Source organism: Salvelinus fontinalis, chromosome 7 (genome assembly GCF_029448725.1).
Source record: "Salvelinus fontinalis isolate EN_2023a chromosome 7, ASM2944872v1, whole genome shotgun sequence".
Lineage (NCBI taxonomy): Eukaryota > Metazoa > Chordata > Actinopteri > Salmoniformes > Salmonidae > Salvelinus > Salvelinus fontinalis.
In genome coordinates, this window is record NC_074671.1 from 53,718,255 (window position 1) to 53,733,793 (window position 15,539).

Consider the following 15,539-nt stretch of genomic DNA (forward strand, 5'->3'; position numbering starts at 1 on the left):
CAGTCTGGAAGTTAAAGCTTGGTCGCAAATGGGTCTTCCAAATGGACAATGACCCCAAGCATACTTTCAAAGTTGTGGCAAAATAGCTTAAGGACAACAAAGTCAAGGTATTGGATTTGCCATCACAAAGCCCTGACCTCAATCCTATAGAAGATTTGTGGGCAGAACTGAAAAAGCGTGTGAGCAAGGAGGCCCACAAACCTGACTCAGTTACACCAGCTCTGTCAGGATCAATGGGCCAAAATTAACCCAATTTATTGTGGGAAGGTTGTGGAAGGCTACCCGAAACGTTTCACCCAAGTTAAACAATTTAAAGGCAATTCTACCAAATACGAATTGAGTGCATGTAAACTTCTGACCCACTGGGAAGGTGATGAAAGAAATAAAAGCTGAAATAAATCATTCTGACATTTCACATTCTTAAAATAAAGTGGTGATCTAACTGACCTAAGACAGGGAATTTTTACTTGGATTAAATGTCAGGAACTGTGAAACTGAGTTTAAATGTATTTGGCTAAGGTGTATGTAAACTTCCCACTTCAACTGTATAACCCACTCACCATGTACTGTAGGTCAAATGTTATTTCAAGAACAGGAAAACATATATTTCTACATACTACAGTGAAACTAAAGATCCCCAGCACTGCGTAGGGTTTCCCATAGCACTTCACGATGGCTTTGGTGAGTTTGGGCATCCGCAGTTCCTTGGCAGCCATTCGAACCTCCTTATCCCAATGTCTGTAAAAGATTAGCACATTGTTAGATTATGATTAGAAAACAGAACACAGGCCATTCATATTTTTGTCATCTCTATTTCAGGCTATTTGGAGCATAAATACACATGGTGCTAAATTCAGTGTTTAACATGAAACTTCAAATGGAGACAGGGAAGGTAATCTCTCAATGCTCAGAAATCAAAACAAAAATGCAATAAGGGATGTAAACAATGAAGAGGGATAGGCCTACGCTAGGGAATAGAGCTAGGTCCTAGGGGATAGGGCAATGTCCTAGGTGATAGGTCCTAGGGAGCAAAATAGAGCTAGGCCACAGTATGTCATACCTCTGTAGTTCCTCTCCCAGGCCCTGAGAAGCATCATCGGGAAGTACTTGGTACATGTCATCTTCCTCTAGCCTCCGCTTATTTCCAATACTGAATAAAGGGGTTACCCAACTGATAGAGAGGAAAAAGGAGGGAGAGAGAGACAGAGCAGGTTAATTAACCAATGTATCAATTAACCAATGCAATAGCCAATTAACCAATGCATAAATTAACCAATGCAATAACCAATTAACTAATGCAATAATTAACCAATGCATTAATTAACCAATGTATTAATTAGCCAGTGCAATAAGCAATTAACTAATGCAATAATTAACCACTGCACATTGAGGAAAGAGAAAACACAAAACAGGAAGTGGATGTGTATGAGCAACATTTAATCCAAGAACCCCAACGTCAAAATGCACTGTACTCAATGTTCTGCTTTATGTTTTTTATTTTATTAGGATATACATGTAGTAGGAGGGCCTGGTTTGTTTGCACTGCCCTACGACAACTTGGTTGAAGAGTAACAAATTAGATCTACCTTAAAAAGATAAAGCTACTTATTTATGAATGTGTTAACCAATAGCTCATTTGTTTTAGTTGTGTCAGACAACTTTACGTGACCTCAGCCACTCTCCCTCAGCAGTGTCACTGATATAGGAAATAGTATGGAACAAAGAATATCCTATTACAGGTGGCAACTGTAGCGTGATCAATATGCATGCAAGAACAATGTTTTTACATCTAAATGCAATTTATACAATTGTATAAATGTCAATAGAACACGTTTAGTTCGACATGGTGGGATCCATTTGTTGGTAAAATGTATTTATGGGCAAATATTGATATAATAACCTTCATATCGTAGTAAATTTGGAGTCACGAGATGATATGTTGTGTGGTCCTCCCACTACGACTCGGGAAATCATGCAGTTTATTAAACTACAGATTAAATCAATTATGATGAACTTCACAGGGTGCTGAATTTGCAAGGTGATGAGTTTGATGCTCCTTTCCAATAAATATTGAGGGTCTTATTCTGGTGACATGAATGATGCTTGGCTGCCGTTTGACAAATAATATCGCTGTTATCCATAATAATCTCATAATGTAGACAGCCGACCCACGCTGCATCTGTGAGCTGTTTGTTAAAGCAGGGTTTCCCAAACTCGGTCCTGGGGTCCCCCCTGGGTGCACATTTAGTTTTTTGCCCTGCCATTACACAGCTGATTCAAATAACCAACTCATCATAAAGCCTTGAATATTTTAAATCTGCTGTGTAGTGGTAGGGAAAAAACCGAAACATGCACCCATGTACTGAATTCCCATTCATTATATAGGAATTGAATGGCAAATGGCAGATTTTTGAATATTCCCATGGGAATCTGTCACTAATTGGATGGGAACCTAGCTACTGTTACCTTGTTTTTCAGCTTGAAAGAACATTGCAACTGGTTGCCTCCTTCTACACTGAAGCAATGAGCAGTGTGGAATGGCACATTCAGATCTGGATGTGTCAAATCACAAATCTTCATCTTGCTCAAAACAACCAGTTCATCATACTGTGCATCAACACTGTGCAACATTCTCTGTGAACTCTAGTAGTGCTTTATGACACATGGGATAGAAGGTTAACTTTTTGACTGACCTGTGATCAGTTTGCTTGCTTTGCTCTACTGATTTTGTGGTGTTTCCTAACCCCGGAAAACACTGAATGAATAGTCAGGCAGCATTGTCTGGGGTCTGTGGTCAGCCCCACCACTTCCACTGAAGGACGAAGCTGGAGAAATGGAACCGCTCTCAAATGTAATAGATGCTTTACATTGATTGTTTACAAGGCTCAAAAGACAACAAAAAGATAAACAAGAGTAATACAAGTACAACCATATTTTGGGTTTTGATAGTTGAAATGAGCATGTAACAGCAGAGAATATCCAGATAGTGGTATTTTTAAGAGACCACTGACACTTAAAGGAAAATTCCACCCAAAAACTATATTTGAGTATTTGTTTTATTAACCTATTGTTGATATGGTATGTGTACCTAATAAGCCCACCAAAATCTAAGTTTAGACATTTCTAACACATACTGCACACATATTTTTAGAGAGATCAAATAACAAATAAAAGTGGAGATTAATCTCTGATCAAGTTTTTGGACTTTACTTAACATTTTTTAACAAGAGACAAAGAAAAACAAATATTTGATAAAATATGTGAAAAGTCCAGACTGGGCTTAATAGGTAGTGAATGTACGCTTTCAGCGCATGTGTGTTCCAAAAAAGCCCACCTCATATAATTAATCTTCAAATGTTCAAAACTTACAAGCTGACATTTCTTATGTAAAATGTGATTATATTAATTTACCCTAAAGTTATTCAAATAAACTGATCATTACCATGTCATTACATTTTCGGATGGCAGGTAGCTTAGTGGTTAGAGCGTGGGGCCAGTAACCGAAAGGTTGGTGGATCGAATCCCCGAACTGACAAGGTAAAACATCTGTCGTTCTGCCCCTGAACAAGGCAGTTAACCCACTGTTCCCACTGTTAACCCACTGCTCTTAACTGACTTGCCTAGTTAAATAAAATGAAAGTAGCAATTGTATCCACAGATAATGTACACTTAGGCTTTTGTTCTTGCCAACCAGTGGTCAGAACAAAACCCTGATTCAACTAATCAAAGACTTCAATCAAGACTTGATTAGTTGAATCAGGTGTGATTTTGTTTGGATAGAACAAAACCCTACCACACTGGCCCTCGGTGGATAAGAAACCATGCAAAGACCGATTTAAGTCAAAACTGTAACTAAGCCACTCAGGAACATTCAATGTCGTCTTGGTAAGCAACTCCAGTGTATATTTTGCCTTGTGTTTTAAGTTATTGACCTGCTGAAAGGTGAATTTGTTTCAATGTCAGTTGGCAAGGAGATGAACCAGGTTTTCCTCCTTTTAGGACTTTTCCTGTGCTTAGCTCTGTTCCTTGCCGATGAAAAGTATACCCATAACATGATGCAGTCATCACCATGCTTGAAAATATAAATAGTGGTACTCAGTGATGTGTTGTTGCATTTGCCTAAAACGTAATTGTATTCAGGACTTAAAGTGAATTTCTTTGCCACATTTTGGAAAGTGTTACTTTAGTGCCTTGTTGCAAACAAGATACATGATTTGGAATATTTTATTCTGTACAGACTTCCTTTTCCCTCTGTCATTTAGGTTAGTAGTGTGGAGTAACTACAATGTTGTTGACCCATCCTCAGTTCTCATACCACAGCCATTAAACTCTAATGGTTTTAAAATCACCATTGCCTCTGTAAAATCCCTGAGGGATTTCCTTCCTCTCCGGCAACTGGGTTAGGAAGGACGCCTGTATCTTTGTAGTGACTGGGTGTATTGATACACGATCCAAAGTGTAATTAATAACTTTACCATGCTCAAAGGGATATTCAATGTCTGCTTTTTCTTAACATATCTACCATAAGGTTTTACAACAGTCACAAATTCCTGGTAGAAACTCTCAGTATGGAGGGAGAGAGCCTATGGAGAACAAAGACATTCTCCTTGCCAAAAGGGAGTGGAGTGGTCCGTGGACACTTAAGGGACAGTCATGTGGAGTGTGTTTCATGTGGTGATCTCATGAAGGACAGGAAACACACATTACTGTGTCTTTGGCTGTGTACACTTCTCCATTATGGGGTTTACATCTAAATGTTGTGAAACGTATTTGATTACATATGAAACTATTTGTGAAAAGATGAAATGTGATGTTAGCCTTCTAAATGAGAGTATGGGTTTTCATATAAAGTTTAACTAGTCAGTGGACACGCCCCCGTGAGTACAGACATTTACATCGGCGTCATGGAACGCCCCCTTCTTCCACAGAGTATAAAGCCACTTGACAAAATGTACATTAGATCAGAAAACATGAAGCGGTAGCTACATGTTGAAATGATTGGCAACTGTGCCAAAGAGACCCACGGTAAGCCGGACGTCTCGAACGGTTAAGAAGACTAGAAAACATGGAGCTGACGCTACATGATGAAACGGTTAAGAACTACAACTCTACCAAAGGACAAGACAGGGAACATGGAGATCATTCCCACGTTGAAATGGCTAAGAAATCTATAAACTAAAGAACAATTATTCAGACTGTAGCTGGTTAAATACTTTAGTCTGGTAAACGCATTCGTTCTAAGAACATTTCTGAATGCTACTCTGAAGTATTCATTCTAACAACCTATGACTTTGATCTCTGGTGGACAAACCAGAGGCGCCATGTCGACTGACTATCCAGCAGATGGACCAGAAAATCGCAGAGAGAGACAACAAAGGCAGACACTCATAAATGTGTAAATTGCTATTTATTTTCGAATGAACGGGTGTTCATGTTCAAAGTATTAGCAATTTCTATGTATTTAGTGAATCCACTCTGTTTCCCGCTCTTGAACTGCCCCACCCCTTTGTCTACCAAGCCGTCATATCGGTTGTCCGCTAGGGACTTTCTTTACATCATGTAGTAACCAATATATTACTTATTGTGTGTGTGTGTGTGTTTATGTAATTCTGTGATTAATTAAGTTAGTAAATAAATAATTAAGCCAATTTGTATATCGCTGATTCATGATTCTATGCTAGGATTCGTGCAGATATACAAGGGTTTGCGACATTCAGTAATGAGACTGATGAGGTCAAATTCATTAATAAGCGACTTTTGATAAGATGTGAAAATATCTGAAGAGTTATAGTAGGAAAATGAACACACTATAAACATTTGTCCGTGGTGCCCCAAATTCCTAGTTAATTGAAGTGACATGATTAGTTTAATCACGTAATTAAATTACAGAGAATTGATTTGATAATATAGTCTTCACATTTAATGATAGTCAAAGACACGATTTGGCCTTTCGCATGGTAATCATTGACTTGTGCTGACCTTGCTTCCAGAGGCAGTTTGGACGTTACGCACTTCAGCACTCGGTGGTTCCGTTCTGAGAGCTTGTGTGGCCTACCACATTGACAAACTGACTTGTTGGAAAGGTGGCATCCTATGACGGTGCCACGTTGAAAGTCACTGAGCTCTCCAATGTTTGTCTATGGAGTCAGCATGGCTGTGTGCTTGGTTTTATATACCTGTCAGCAATGGGTGTGGCTGAAATAGCCAAATCCACTCATTTGAAGGGGTGTCCACATACTTTGGATATATGATGGTTTGGGTTAGCTAAACTAGCAGGTCTGTTTGTTTGGTTACCAAGGCAACTACTATAGCTATCTACTTAAGTGGATGTTGAACACATTTCTACCTGCAACTGAACATATTTCTAGCGGCAAATGTGTTAAATTATAGCCATGGTATAGAAGTTTAATTTATTAGGACCCCCATTAGCTACTGCACATGCCACAGCTACTCTTCCTGGGATCCACATAAAATGTACAAATACATGACAAAGTACAGAACAGTAATAGACAAGAACACCATAAGATATTAAATATCTAAACAAAATAAGTTATATAGGAAAGACACCGAGTGACAACAAACATACTATTAATATAAACATATATACAGTACAGATTCATTTGATTTTTAGAAAGTGGATAGGCGCTGTGATACATTCATTTATAAATTCTGTTTTTTAAAGATAAACTTGCTTTTTGCCTGAGTAACCTCTGGTGCAGAGCATTCAACTCGGGGCTCTATGCGTTCTCTGGAAAATAATGCAACTCGGTGGAAGGTGAGTTCCACTCCTCTAGCATGCATTGTGGAACACACCTATGGAGCCAGATACCTGCCAAAAGGTTTAACGTACGTATCGTTAGGGTCGTAAGAAAATCCATATGTAAATTGTTAGGATCGTAAGAAAAGCCATGCGGGAAACGCAAACGTCAAAATAGATCTGTAAACGTACAATCCCTATGTTACAACTATGAATTAACATTTACACATTCCATTTTTACATCTCCATTTTACTTGGTTACAGATCTTTTTTATGCGTACAAACTTTTGTCAGTAATGTGGCATCTGCAAAGGACATGAACCAAACGTAGCTAGTCGAAGTTAGCTAGTCAATCAACCAAATCTAGCCCAGAAGTTAAGAGTTGCTTTGCTGCTTCTGGTTTCATTTTTTTTTTAAAGTCTAGAGCTCGTTTTAGAAGTGCATTCCATAACGACGTTATACCAGTAGATGACATAGTATAGGCTTGGGCCTTGAGCAAATGACTTGAGTGAGAATGACAAAGACACAGAAGAGCCTTGTCTAGAATATCCACCTGAACTTCAAAATAGAAAGTAAATATGATTTAGGGTAGGCCTATTCCGTTATCTAAATATGCCATGCTGTTGTGTGTTATTTAAAATGGCCAAATAATTGCATTCATTGATTTTTATGGCTGCACTTATTCCAGTATTTGGGAGCACGAACTGTAGGTCTTATATATTAGCCATTTTGACTGTTATATTAGTGAATTACACTCTGTATGTAGGCTTATTATAGCCATTTGCGTTGCACAACCCCATCCCGTAGAGGCTATATCCATATCAATAAATGAGACAAAACAACATATTGATTAAGTCTTGGCTATAACCTGTCCTGAACGAAATAGTCAAAGGGGTCCCAAATGGTCAAGACTATCTGTAGCTAATTCTTATTGCCAGATCTGTTTTCCCTATCAGCCACTGCACGTGTCTCTTCAACTATTTTGTTTACATTTTATTTAGAGGCTATATTTATAGAGACCTGTGATCTAAGTTCTCTTTTTAAAGGGAGCCCCATAATAAAAACTGTTATAAAACACAAATCGAGTTCTAAAATTATTCCGTAAGAAACCAGTACACAAAATTATAGCCTTAATTGCAATGCCTACAAGTTGAAGACCTATTTTTTATTTGGATAGGCCTAAATTAAACATTTACTTATTAAAGTGATAGGCTAAAGAACTTTGGATAATTTGAATAATTTTGAATACACATGGATTTCAATAAACAAATGGATAAGACTGTTCTATTCTCTTTGATTTCGTTCCTATTGCAACTGACATATCACCGAATTAATGGCAAATTACTAAATGGATGACATACTGACTGACTGAAGTGAATGAAGTAAATGTTGGAATGACAAGTTGCACGCATCATGCATGCTCTGCACTTTATTTGGATAGTAGGCAAATAGACCCACATTAGGGTATAATGACTGACTGCATGCCTCCAGAAGGTCATCTTCTGAGGCTGAGGGGTGCTCTTCCGAAGGCGCATGGAGCTGCATGGAGATCACAAGATCTTCAACTGGGCGGAAGTGTGGCGATGGAGGGAATAGCCTATACGGGGACCACTGCAACAGTTATTGTAAAGCATGGGAATAAGCTTATGCCAGACTTAGCCTAAGTTTAACTTCTCCCTTGTTCATTTCAAAGGTCATATGTTCATGACCCGGGTTAGGGGAGGGTAGGCCATCATTGTAAAATAAGAATTTGTTCTCAACTGACCTGCCTAGTTAAATAAAAGGTTAATGACCCGATTCAAATAAATGTCAAATTACTTTAAATTCCTATTAACCCCTCCTACAGTAAAATCTAACTGAAGAAAATTCCCATTCATATTTTACGTTTTTAAGTTCACCTGAGTGATTAGGCCAAGTTCCCATAGTCATCCATCACTATGGGAAAGACCCAAGAATACAGTAATGATGTGCAACAAAAGGTTGTTGAGCTGCACAAATCAGGAAATGGCTATAAGAAAATAGCTCAACGGTTGAAAATGCCAATTTCCACTATCAGGGCAATAATTAAGAAGTTTAAATCAACTGGAGATGTTAACAATCGGCCTGGAAGAGGACGTGTGTCTATAATGACCCCACGCACAGTGAGGAGGATGGTTTGAGAGGCCAAAAAAATCTCCACGGATCCCAGCTGGAGAATTGCAGACGTTAGTTGGGTCTTGGGGGCAGAAAGTCTCCAAAACTAAAGTAAGACGCCACCTACATAACCATAAGTTGTTTGGGAGGGTTGCAATACAAAAGCCTTTGAACTCATCAAACAAACTCAAGCGCCTACAGATTGCCAAACGCTACTGGAACTTTAAATGGTCAGATGAGAAAAATAAATAAATTGGAAACAATCAACAGAGGTGGGTTTGGCGTAGACAGAAAGATAGCCATGCAGAAAAGTACTTCATCCCCACTGTGAAATTTGGTGGTGGATCTTTGATGTTGTGGGGCTGTTTCTCTTTCAAAGGCCCTGGACAACATGTTAGGATACATGGTAGAGGTCGACCGATTATGATTTTTCAACGCTGATACCGATTATTGGAGGACCAAAAAAAGCTGGCACAGATTAATCGGCCGATTTTTATATATATATGGAATGAACAATGAACATTTTAACTTAATTTTAACTTAATACATACAGAAAATCTATTTAGTCTCAACTAAATAATGAAACATGCTCAATTTGGTTTAAATAATGCAAAAACCCAGTGTTGGAGAAGATAGTAAAAGTGCAATATGTGCCATGTAAAAAAATCTAACGTTTAAGTTCCTTGCTCAGAACATATGAAAGCTGGTGGTTCAATACTCCCAGTTATTCAATATTCCCAGTTAAGACGTTTTAGGTTGTAGTTATTATAGGAATTATGACACATCAACTGTTTCTTTCTATACCATTTGTATTTCATATACCTTTGACTATTGGATGTTCTAATAGGCACTTTAGTATTGCCAGCCTAATCTCAGGAGTTGATAGGCTTGAAGTCATAAACAGTGCTGTGAATCAGGCATTGCTAAGAGCGGCTGGCAAACGCAGGAAAGTTTGAATGAATGCTTACGAGCCTGCTGCTGCCTACCACCGCGCAGTCAGACTGCTCTATCAAATATCAAATCAAAGACTTAATTATAACATAACACAGAAATACGAGCCTTTGGTCAATAATATGGTCAAATCCGGAAACTATCATTTAGTTTATTCTTTCAGTGAAATACGGAACCGTTCCGTATTTTATCGAATAGATGGCATACCCTAAGTCAAAATATTGCTGTTACATTGCACAACCTTCAATGTTACGTCATCATTATATAAAATTCTGGCTAATTAGTTCGCAACGAGCCAGGCGGCTCAAACTGTTACATATACCATTACCCCGACTCAGCGTGCAATGAACACAAGAGAAGTAACACAATTTCCCTAGTTAATATTGCCTGCTAACATTAATTTATTTTAACTAAATATGCAGGCTTAAAAAAATATACTTCTGTGTAAACCTTCTCCAACCTATCTCCTGATTCTGCCTCCTCAACCCTTCTCTCCTCCCTTTCTGCATCCTTTGACTCTCTATGTCCCCTATCTTCCAGGCCGGCTCGGTCCTCCCCTCCTGCTCCGTGGCTCGACGACTCATTGCGAGCTCACAGAACAGGGCTCCGGGCAGCCGAGCGGAAATTGAGGAAAACTCGCCTCCCTGCGGACCTGGCATCCTTTCACTCCCTCCTCTCTACATTTTCGTCTTCTGTCTCTGCGGCTAAAGCCACTTTCTACCACTCTAAATTCCAAGCATCTGCCTCTAACCCTAGGAAGCTCTTTGCCACCTTCTCCTCCCTCCTGAATCCTTCTCCCCCTCCCCCCCTCCTCCCTCTCTGCAGATGACTTCGTCAACTATTTTGAAAAGAAGGTAGACGACATCCGATCCTCGTTTGCTAAGTCAAACGACACCGCTGGTTCTGCTCACACTGCCCTACCCTGTGCTCTGACCTCTTTCTCCCCTCTCTCTCCAGATGAAATCTCGCGTCTTGTGACAGCCGGCCGCCCAACAACCTGCCCGCTTGACCCTATCCCCTCCTCTCTTCTCCAGACCATTTCCGGAGACCTTCTCCCTTACCTCACCTCGCTCATCAACTCATCCTTGACCGCTGGCTACGTCCCTTCCGTCTTCAAGAGAGCGAGAGTTGCACCCCTTCTGAAAAAACCTACACTCGATCCCTCCGGTGTCAACAACTACAGACCAGTATCCCTTCTTTCTTTTCTCTCCAAAACTCTTGAACGTGCCGTCCTTGGCCAGCTCTCCTGCTATCTCTCTCAGAATGACCTTCTTGATCCAAATCAGTCAGGTTTTAAGACTAGTCATTCAACTGAGACTGCTCTTCTCTGTGTCACGGAGGCGCTCCGCACTGCTAAAGCTAACTCTCTCTCCTCTGCTCTCATCCTTCTAGACCTATCGGCTGCCTTTGATACTGTGAACCATCAGATCCTCCTCTCCACCCTCTCCGAGTTTGGCATCTCCGGCGCGGCCCACGCTTGGATTGCGTCCTACCTGACAGGTCGCTCCTACCAGGTGGCGTGGCGAGAATCTGTCTCCTCACCACGTGCTCTCACCACTGGTGTCCCCCAGGGCTCTGTTCTAGGCTCTCTCCTATTCTCGCTATACACCAAGTCACTTGGCTCTGTCATAATCTCACATGGTCTCTCCTATCATTGCTATGCAGACGACACACAATTAATCTTCTCCTTTGCCCCTTCTGATAACCAGGTGGCGAATCGCATCTCTGCATGTCTGGCAGACATATCAGTGTGGATGACGGATCACCACCTCAAGCTGAACCTCGGCAAGACAGAGCTGCTCTTCCTCCCGGGGAAGGACTGCCCGTTCCATGATCTCGCCATCACGGTTGACAACTCCATTGTGTCCTCCTCCCAGAGCGCTAAGAACCTTGGCGTGATCCTGGACAACACCCTGTCGTTCTCAACTAACATTAAGGCGGTGGCCCTTCCTGTAGGTTCATGCTCTACAACATCCGCAGAGTACGACCCTGCCTCACACAGGAAGCGGCGCAGGTCCTAATCCAGGCACTTGTCATCTCCCGTCTGGGTTACTGCAACTCGCTGTTGGCTGGGCTCCCTGCCTGTGCCATTAAACCCCTACAACTCATCCAGAACGCCGCAGCCCGTCTGGTGTTCAACCTTCCCAAGTTCTCTCACGTCACCCCGCTCCTCCGCTCTCTCCACTGGCTTCCAGTTGAAGCTCGCATCCGCTACAAGACCATGGTGCTTGCCTACGGAGCTGTGAGGGGAACGGCACCTCAGTGCCTTCAGGCTCTGATCAGGCCCTACACCCAAACAAGGGCACTGCGTTCATCCACCTCTGGCCTGCTCGCCTCCCTATCACTGAGGAAGTACAGTTCCCACTCAGCCCAGTCAGAACTGTTCGCTGCTCTGGCACCCCAATGGTGGAACAAACTCCCTCACGACGCCAGGACAGCGGAGTCAATCACCACCTTCCGGAGACACCTGAAACCCCACCTCTTTAAGGAATACCTAGGATAGGATAAAGTAATCCTTCTGACCCCCCCCCCCCTTAAAAGATTTAGATGCACTATTGTAAAGTGGCTGTTCCACTGGATGTCATAAGGTGAATGCACCAATTTGTAAGTCGCTCTGGATAAGAGCGTCTGCTAAATGACTTAAATGTAAATGTATTGATTTTAGAAAGTTATTGATATTGATATTTATGGTTAGGTACATTCGTGCAAAGATTGTGCTTTTTCACGAATGCACTTTTGTTACGTCATCACCCTATTAGCAAAGTAGGCTGTGATTCGATGATAAATTAACAGGCACCACACTGACTATATGCATCGCAGGACAAGCTAATTAACCTAGTAATATCATCAACCACGTGTAGCTAACTAGTGATTATGTGAAGATTGATTGTTTTTATAAGATACGTTTAATGTTAGCTAGCAACTTACCTTGGCTCCTTGCTGCACTTGCGTAACAGGTGGTCAGCCTGCCACGCAGTTTCTTCCGGCCAATCGGCCATAACCGGCCTCCAAAAATGTTATGAAAACTTGAAATCGGCCATAATTAATTGGCCATGCCGATTTAAATCGGTTGACCTCTAATACATGGTATCATGGACTCCCTCAAGTACCTGACTGTCTCTGCTAGAAAGCTTAAACTGGGACGTGGTTGAATCTCCCAGCAGGACAACGATTCAAAGCACACCTCAAAATCAACACAACAATGATTCACTGAACACAGAATCAAGGTTCTGCCATGGCCATCCCAGTCCCCTGACCTAAACCCCATAGGAAACCTGTGGGATGAGCTGAAGAGGAGAGTCCACAAGTGTGGACCTCGGAATCTGAAGGATCTGGAGAGATTCTGTATGGAGCAATGGTCTCATATCCCTTGCCATGTATTCTCCAACCTCATTACGCATTATAGGAGAAGACTCAGAGCTGTTATCTTGGCAAAGGAGGTTGCACAAAGTATTGAATGTAGGGCTGCCAATAATTTTTTTACCAAGGGTGCCAATATTAATGTAGGGCACTGTGTGTGTGTGTGTGAGATATATATACACACACACACACACACACACACACATACTACTGGTTATGATTCCAGACAAAGCCCAGAGAACGGGATGGTGCAATATTGAATAAATCATATATTGATAAGGTCAATGCATGGGGATGCCCACATCAAACCCAGAGATATGCCCATGCTGTAGAGATACACCTGGCTGACTGAAACGTGTTAACTGTTGTAGACATAATACTGCTATTGATGTCTAGACTTGCACTGGCAAAAAATTCCATTACATTAGCTATCAAATGTGAAGTAAACTCAACTGAGGAGTTAGAGACTTACGAGCAGAATACCTCTTTCCGTTTTCCCTGAATTAGTATATTTAAAAAACGGTGTTATGCTTGTTCGGGTAACACTCCTCAAAGGCCATTTGGTGTACGTTATTTTTGTTGTTGAGATGAAACTGTCAAAACTCTGAAAGGGATTATTGTACGCCAGCTTCATTAAATAGTACAGTACCCGCAAAACACCAGTCTCAAATTCAACAGTGAAGAGGCGACTCTGCCAGTGAGGACTTGTGAGGCGTCTGTTTCTCAAACTAGACACTCTAATGTACTTGTCCTCTTGATCAGTTGTACATCGGGGCCTCCCACTCTTTCTATTCTGGTTAGAGGCAGTTTGCACTGTTCTGTAAAGGGAGTTGTACATAGCGTTTTAATTTTGTCTTGCTTGTCTGAAAACGTAGGTTTCATATTCTGTGTTGATTTTTGGACAGAAACAGCTGTATTATAGTCATCAGCTGCTCCGGTATCTTGCAGTGTGTCAAATATATCGTACACATCCGACCCTGCATAGCGTAACAGTAATGCCCTTTTCTGTGTGTTATCCGCGATGTCTAATGCCACTAGAAAATTGTTTCCACCTCGAGCCGATTGAGCTGGGTTCCGTGTGTACATCATGTTATTGTAACGTAATGTAGCTGATTCCGACGTTGGCTATGCTGCTAGGCTTCGTTTACTCACATAGGCACGTAGTTCGCCTTGTAAATTGCATTCGTCTCTTGTGCGTTTCACTCGTCGCCAATTGTAACATCCACCGTTGTTTAGATGTCGGGGCGTTCGTATACTTTAGTTTAACTTTACTCCGAAGTATGCTGGCATTACATAGTTCACATGACATATCACTCCTACTGTCTGGCTACTGTAAAACATGGAGCATACACGGACTGGAATCTGGCATTATGTTCACTACATTACAGCTACTTCGACTCAAATGAGAGGAGACCTCTGACCATTTTACTCACCCTAGCAGAGCTGGTTATGCTGGTTTTATGTTACCCAGATCATTGGTGACTAAATATGCTGGCAACAATTTAATCACGCTTTTTTGGCCTACGTTTAATGACACCTGCCATAGTCAACCGGTGTTGGGCGTTCGTAAATGGCTGTTATTTTGAGCTCTGGCACTCAAACGACAGCCAGAGCGAATTTACGAACGCACCCATAATAGCCAGGCTACTTTCAAAAGATCGAGCTATAGAGTGTTAACTGTAAACAAAGTTGTATACTTACCAGAAAAACACCCGTGAAAAGAAATTGGCTGTTGTTGATGGATTAAATTTAACATCTTTCTTCAGTTGTTCCATTGTGCAATGACACCACGCCAACATGTGTAAATAAAAAGTAGGAGGAGTCTACGTGTCCAGTCGAATTCATCATTAATTTGTTTAGTTATTCGAAAATGACGGAAACATTAACTTCCTTGACCATGCTGTAGGTCATGTAACTCACAGAAGTGCCACCTTAATTGGGGGGGACAGGCTCGTGGTAATGGCTAGAGCAGAAAAGGGTAATGGTATCAAATACATCAAACATATGGTTTGATACCATTCCATTTGCTCCGCTCCAGCCATTATTATGAGCCGTCTTCCCCTCAGCAGCCTCCACTGATGTGACTATTTGTTACATGCAATATGCTTTGTGGACATCACTGGACAGATGTTGCTCTCTTTTTTTGTGATGAAACAAAGGACTATATATCAGGGTGGCAAGGCATTTCTGCCCAGCAGCAGCCCACTCCCAAGTGTCTGAAGAAGACAAGGAAGCAAAATGGAGCTTCAGCACCTCATTCCAAAGCCTAAAATGCACCTGCCAGAAAACCATTCCTCCCATCCCAGCGCTCCAACTGGGATGCCAAGAAACCAGGCTC

General features: G+C 41.3%; 1 protein-coding gene across 2 annotated transcripts in view; it reads right to left on the bottom strand.

The window, feature by feature from the left end:
• The window catches only part of LOC129859688 (ATP-binding cassette sub-family C member 4-like), a 42,829-nt gene extending 27,804 nt beyond the window's left edge, over positions 1-15,025 (bottom strand). Inside the window, exons 1-3 of one of the 2 annotated variants that reach the window (XM_055929756.1) lie at positions 14,903-15,025; positions 1,061-1,171; positions 618-738 (exon numbers count right to left, since the gene is read on the bottom strand). In XM_055929756.1, coding sequence (XP_055785731.1) covers positions 618-738; positions 1,061-1,171; positions 14,903-15,000 — 330 coding nt within the window. In that variant the 5' untranslated portion in view covers positions 15,001-15,025. Of the gene's footprint in view, positions 1-617; positions 739-1,060; positions 1,172-14,353; positions 14,750-14,902 lie in introns of those variants that run through there. The other variant, XM_055929757.1, reaches the window with a different exon arrangement.
• Positions 15,026-15,539: the final 514 nt, after the last annotated feature.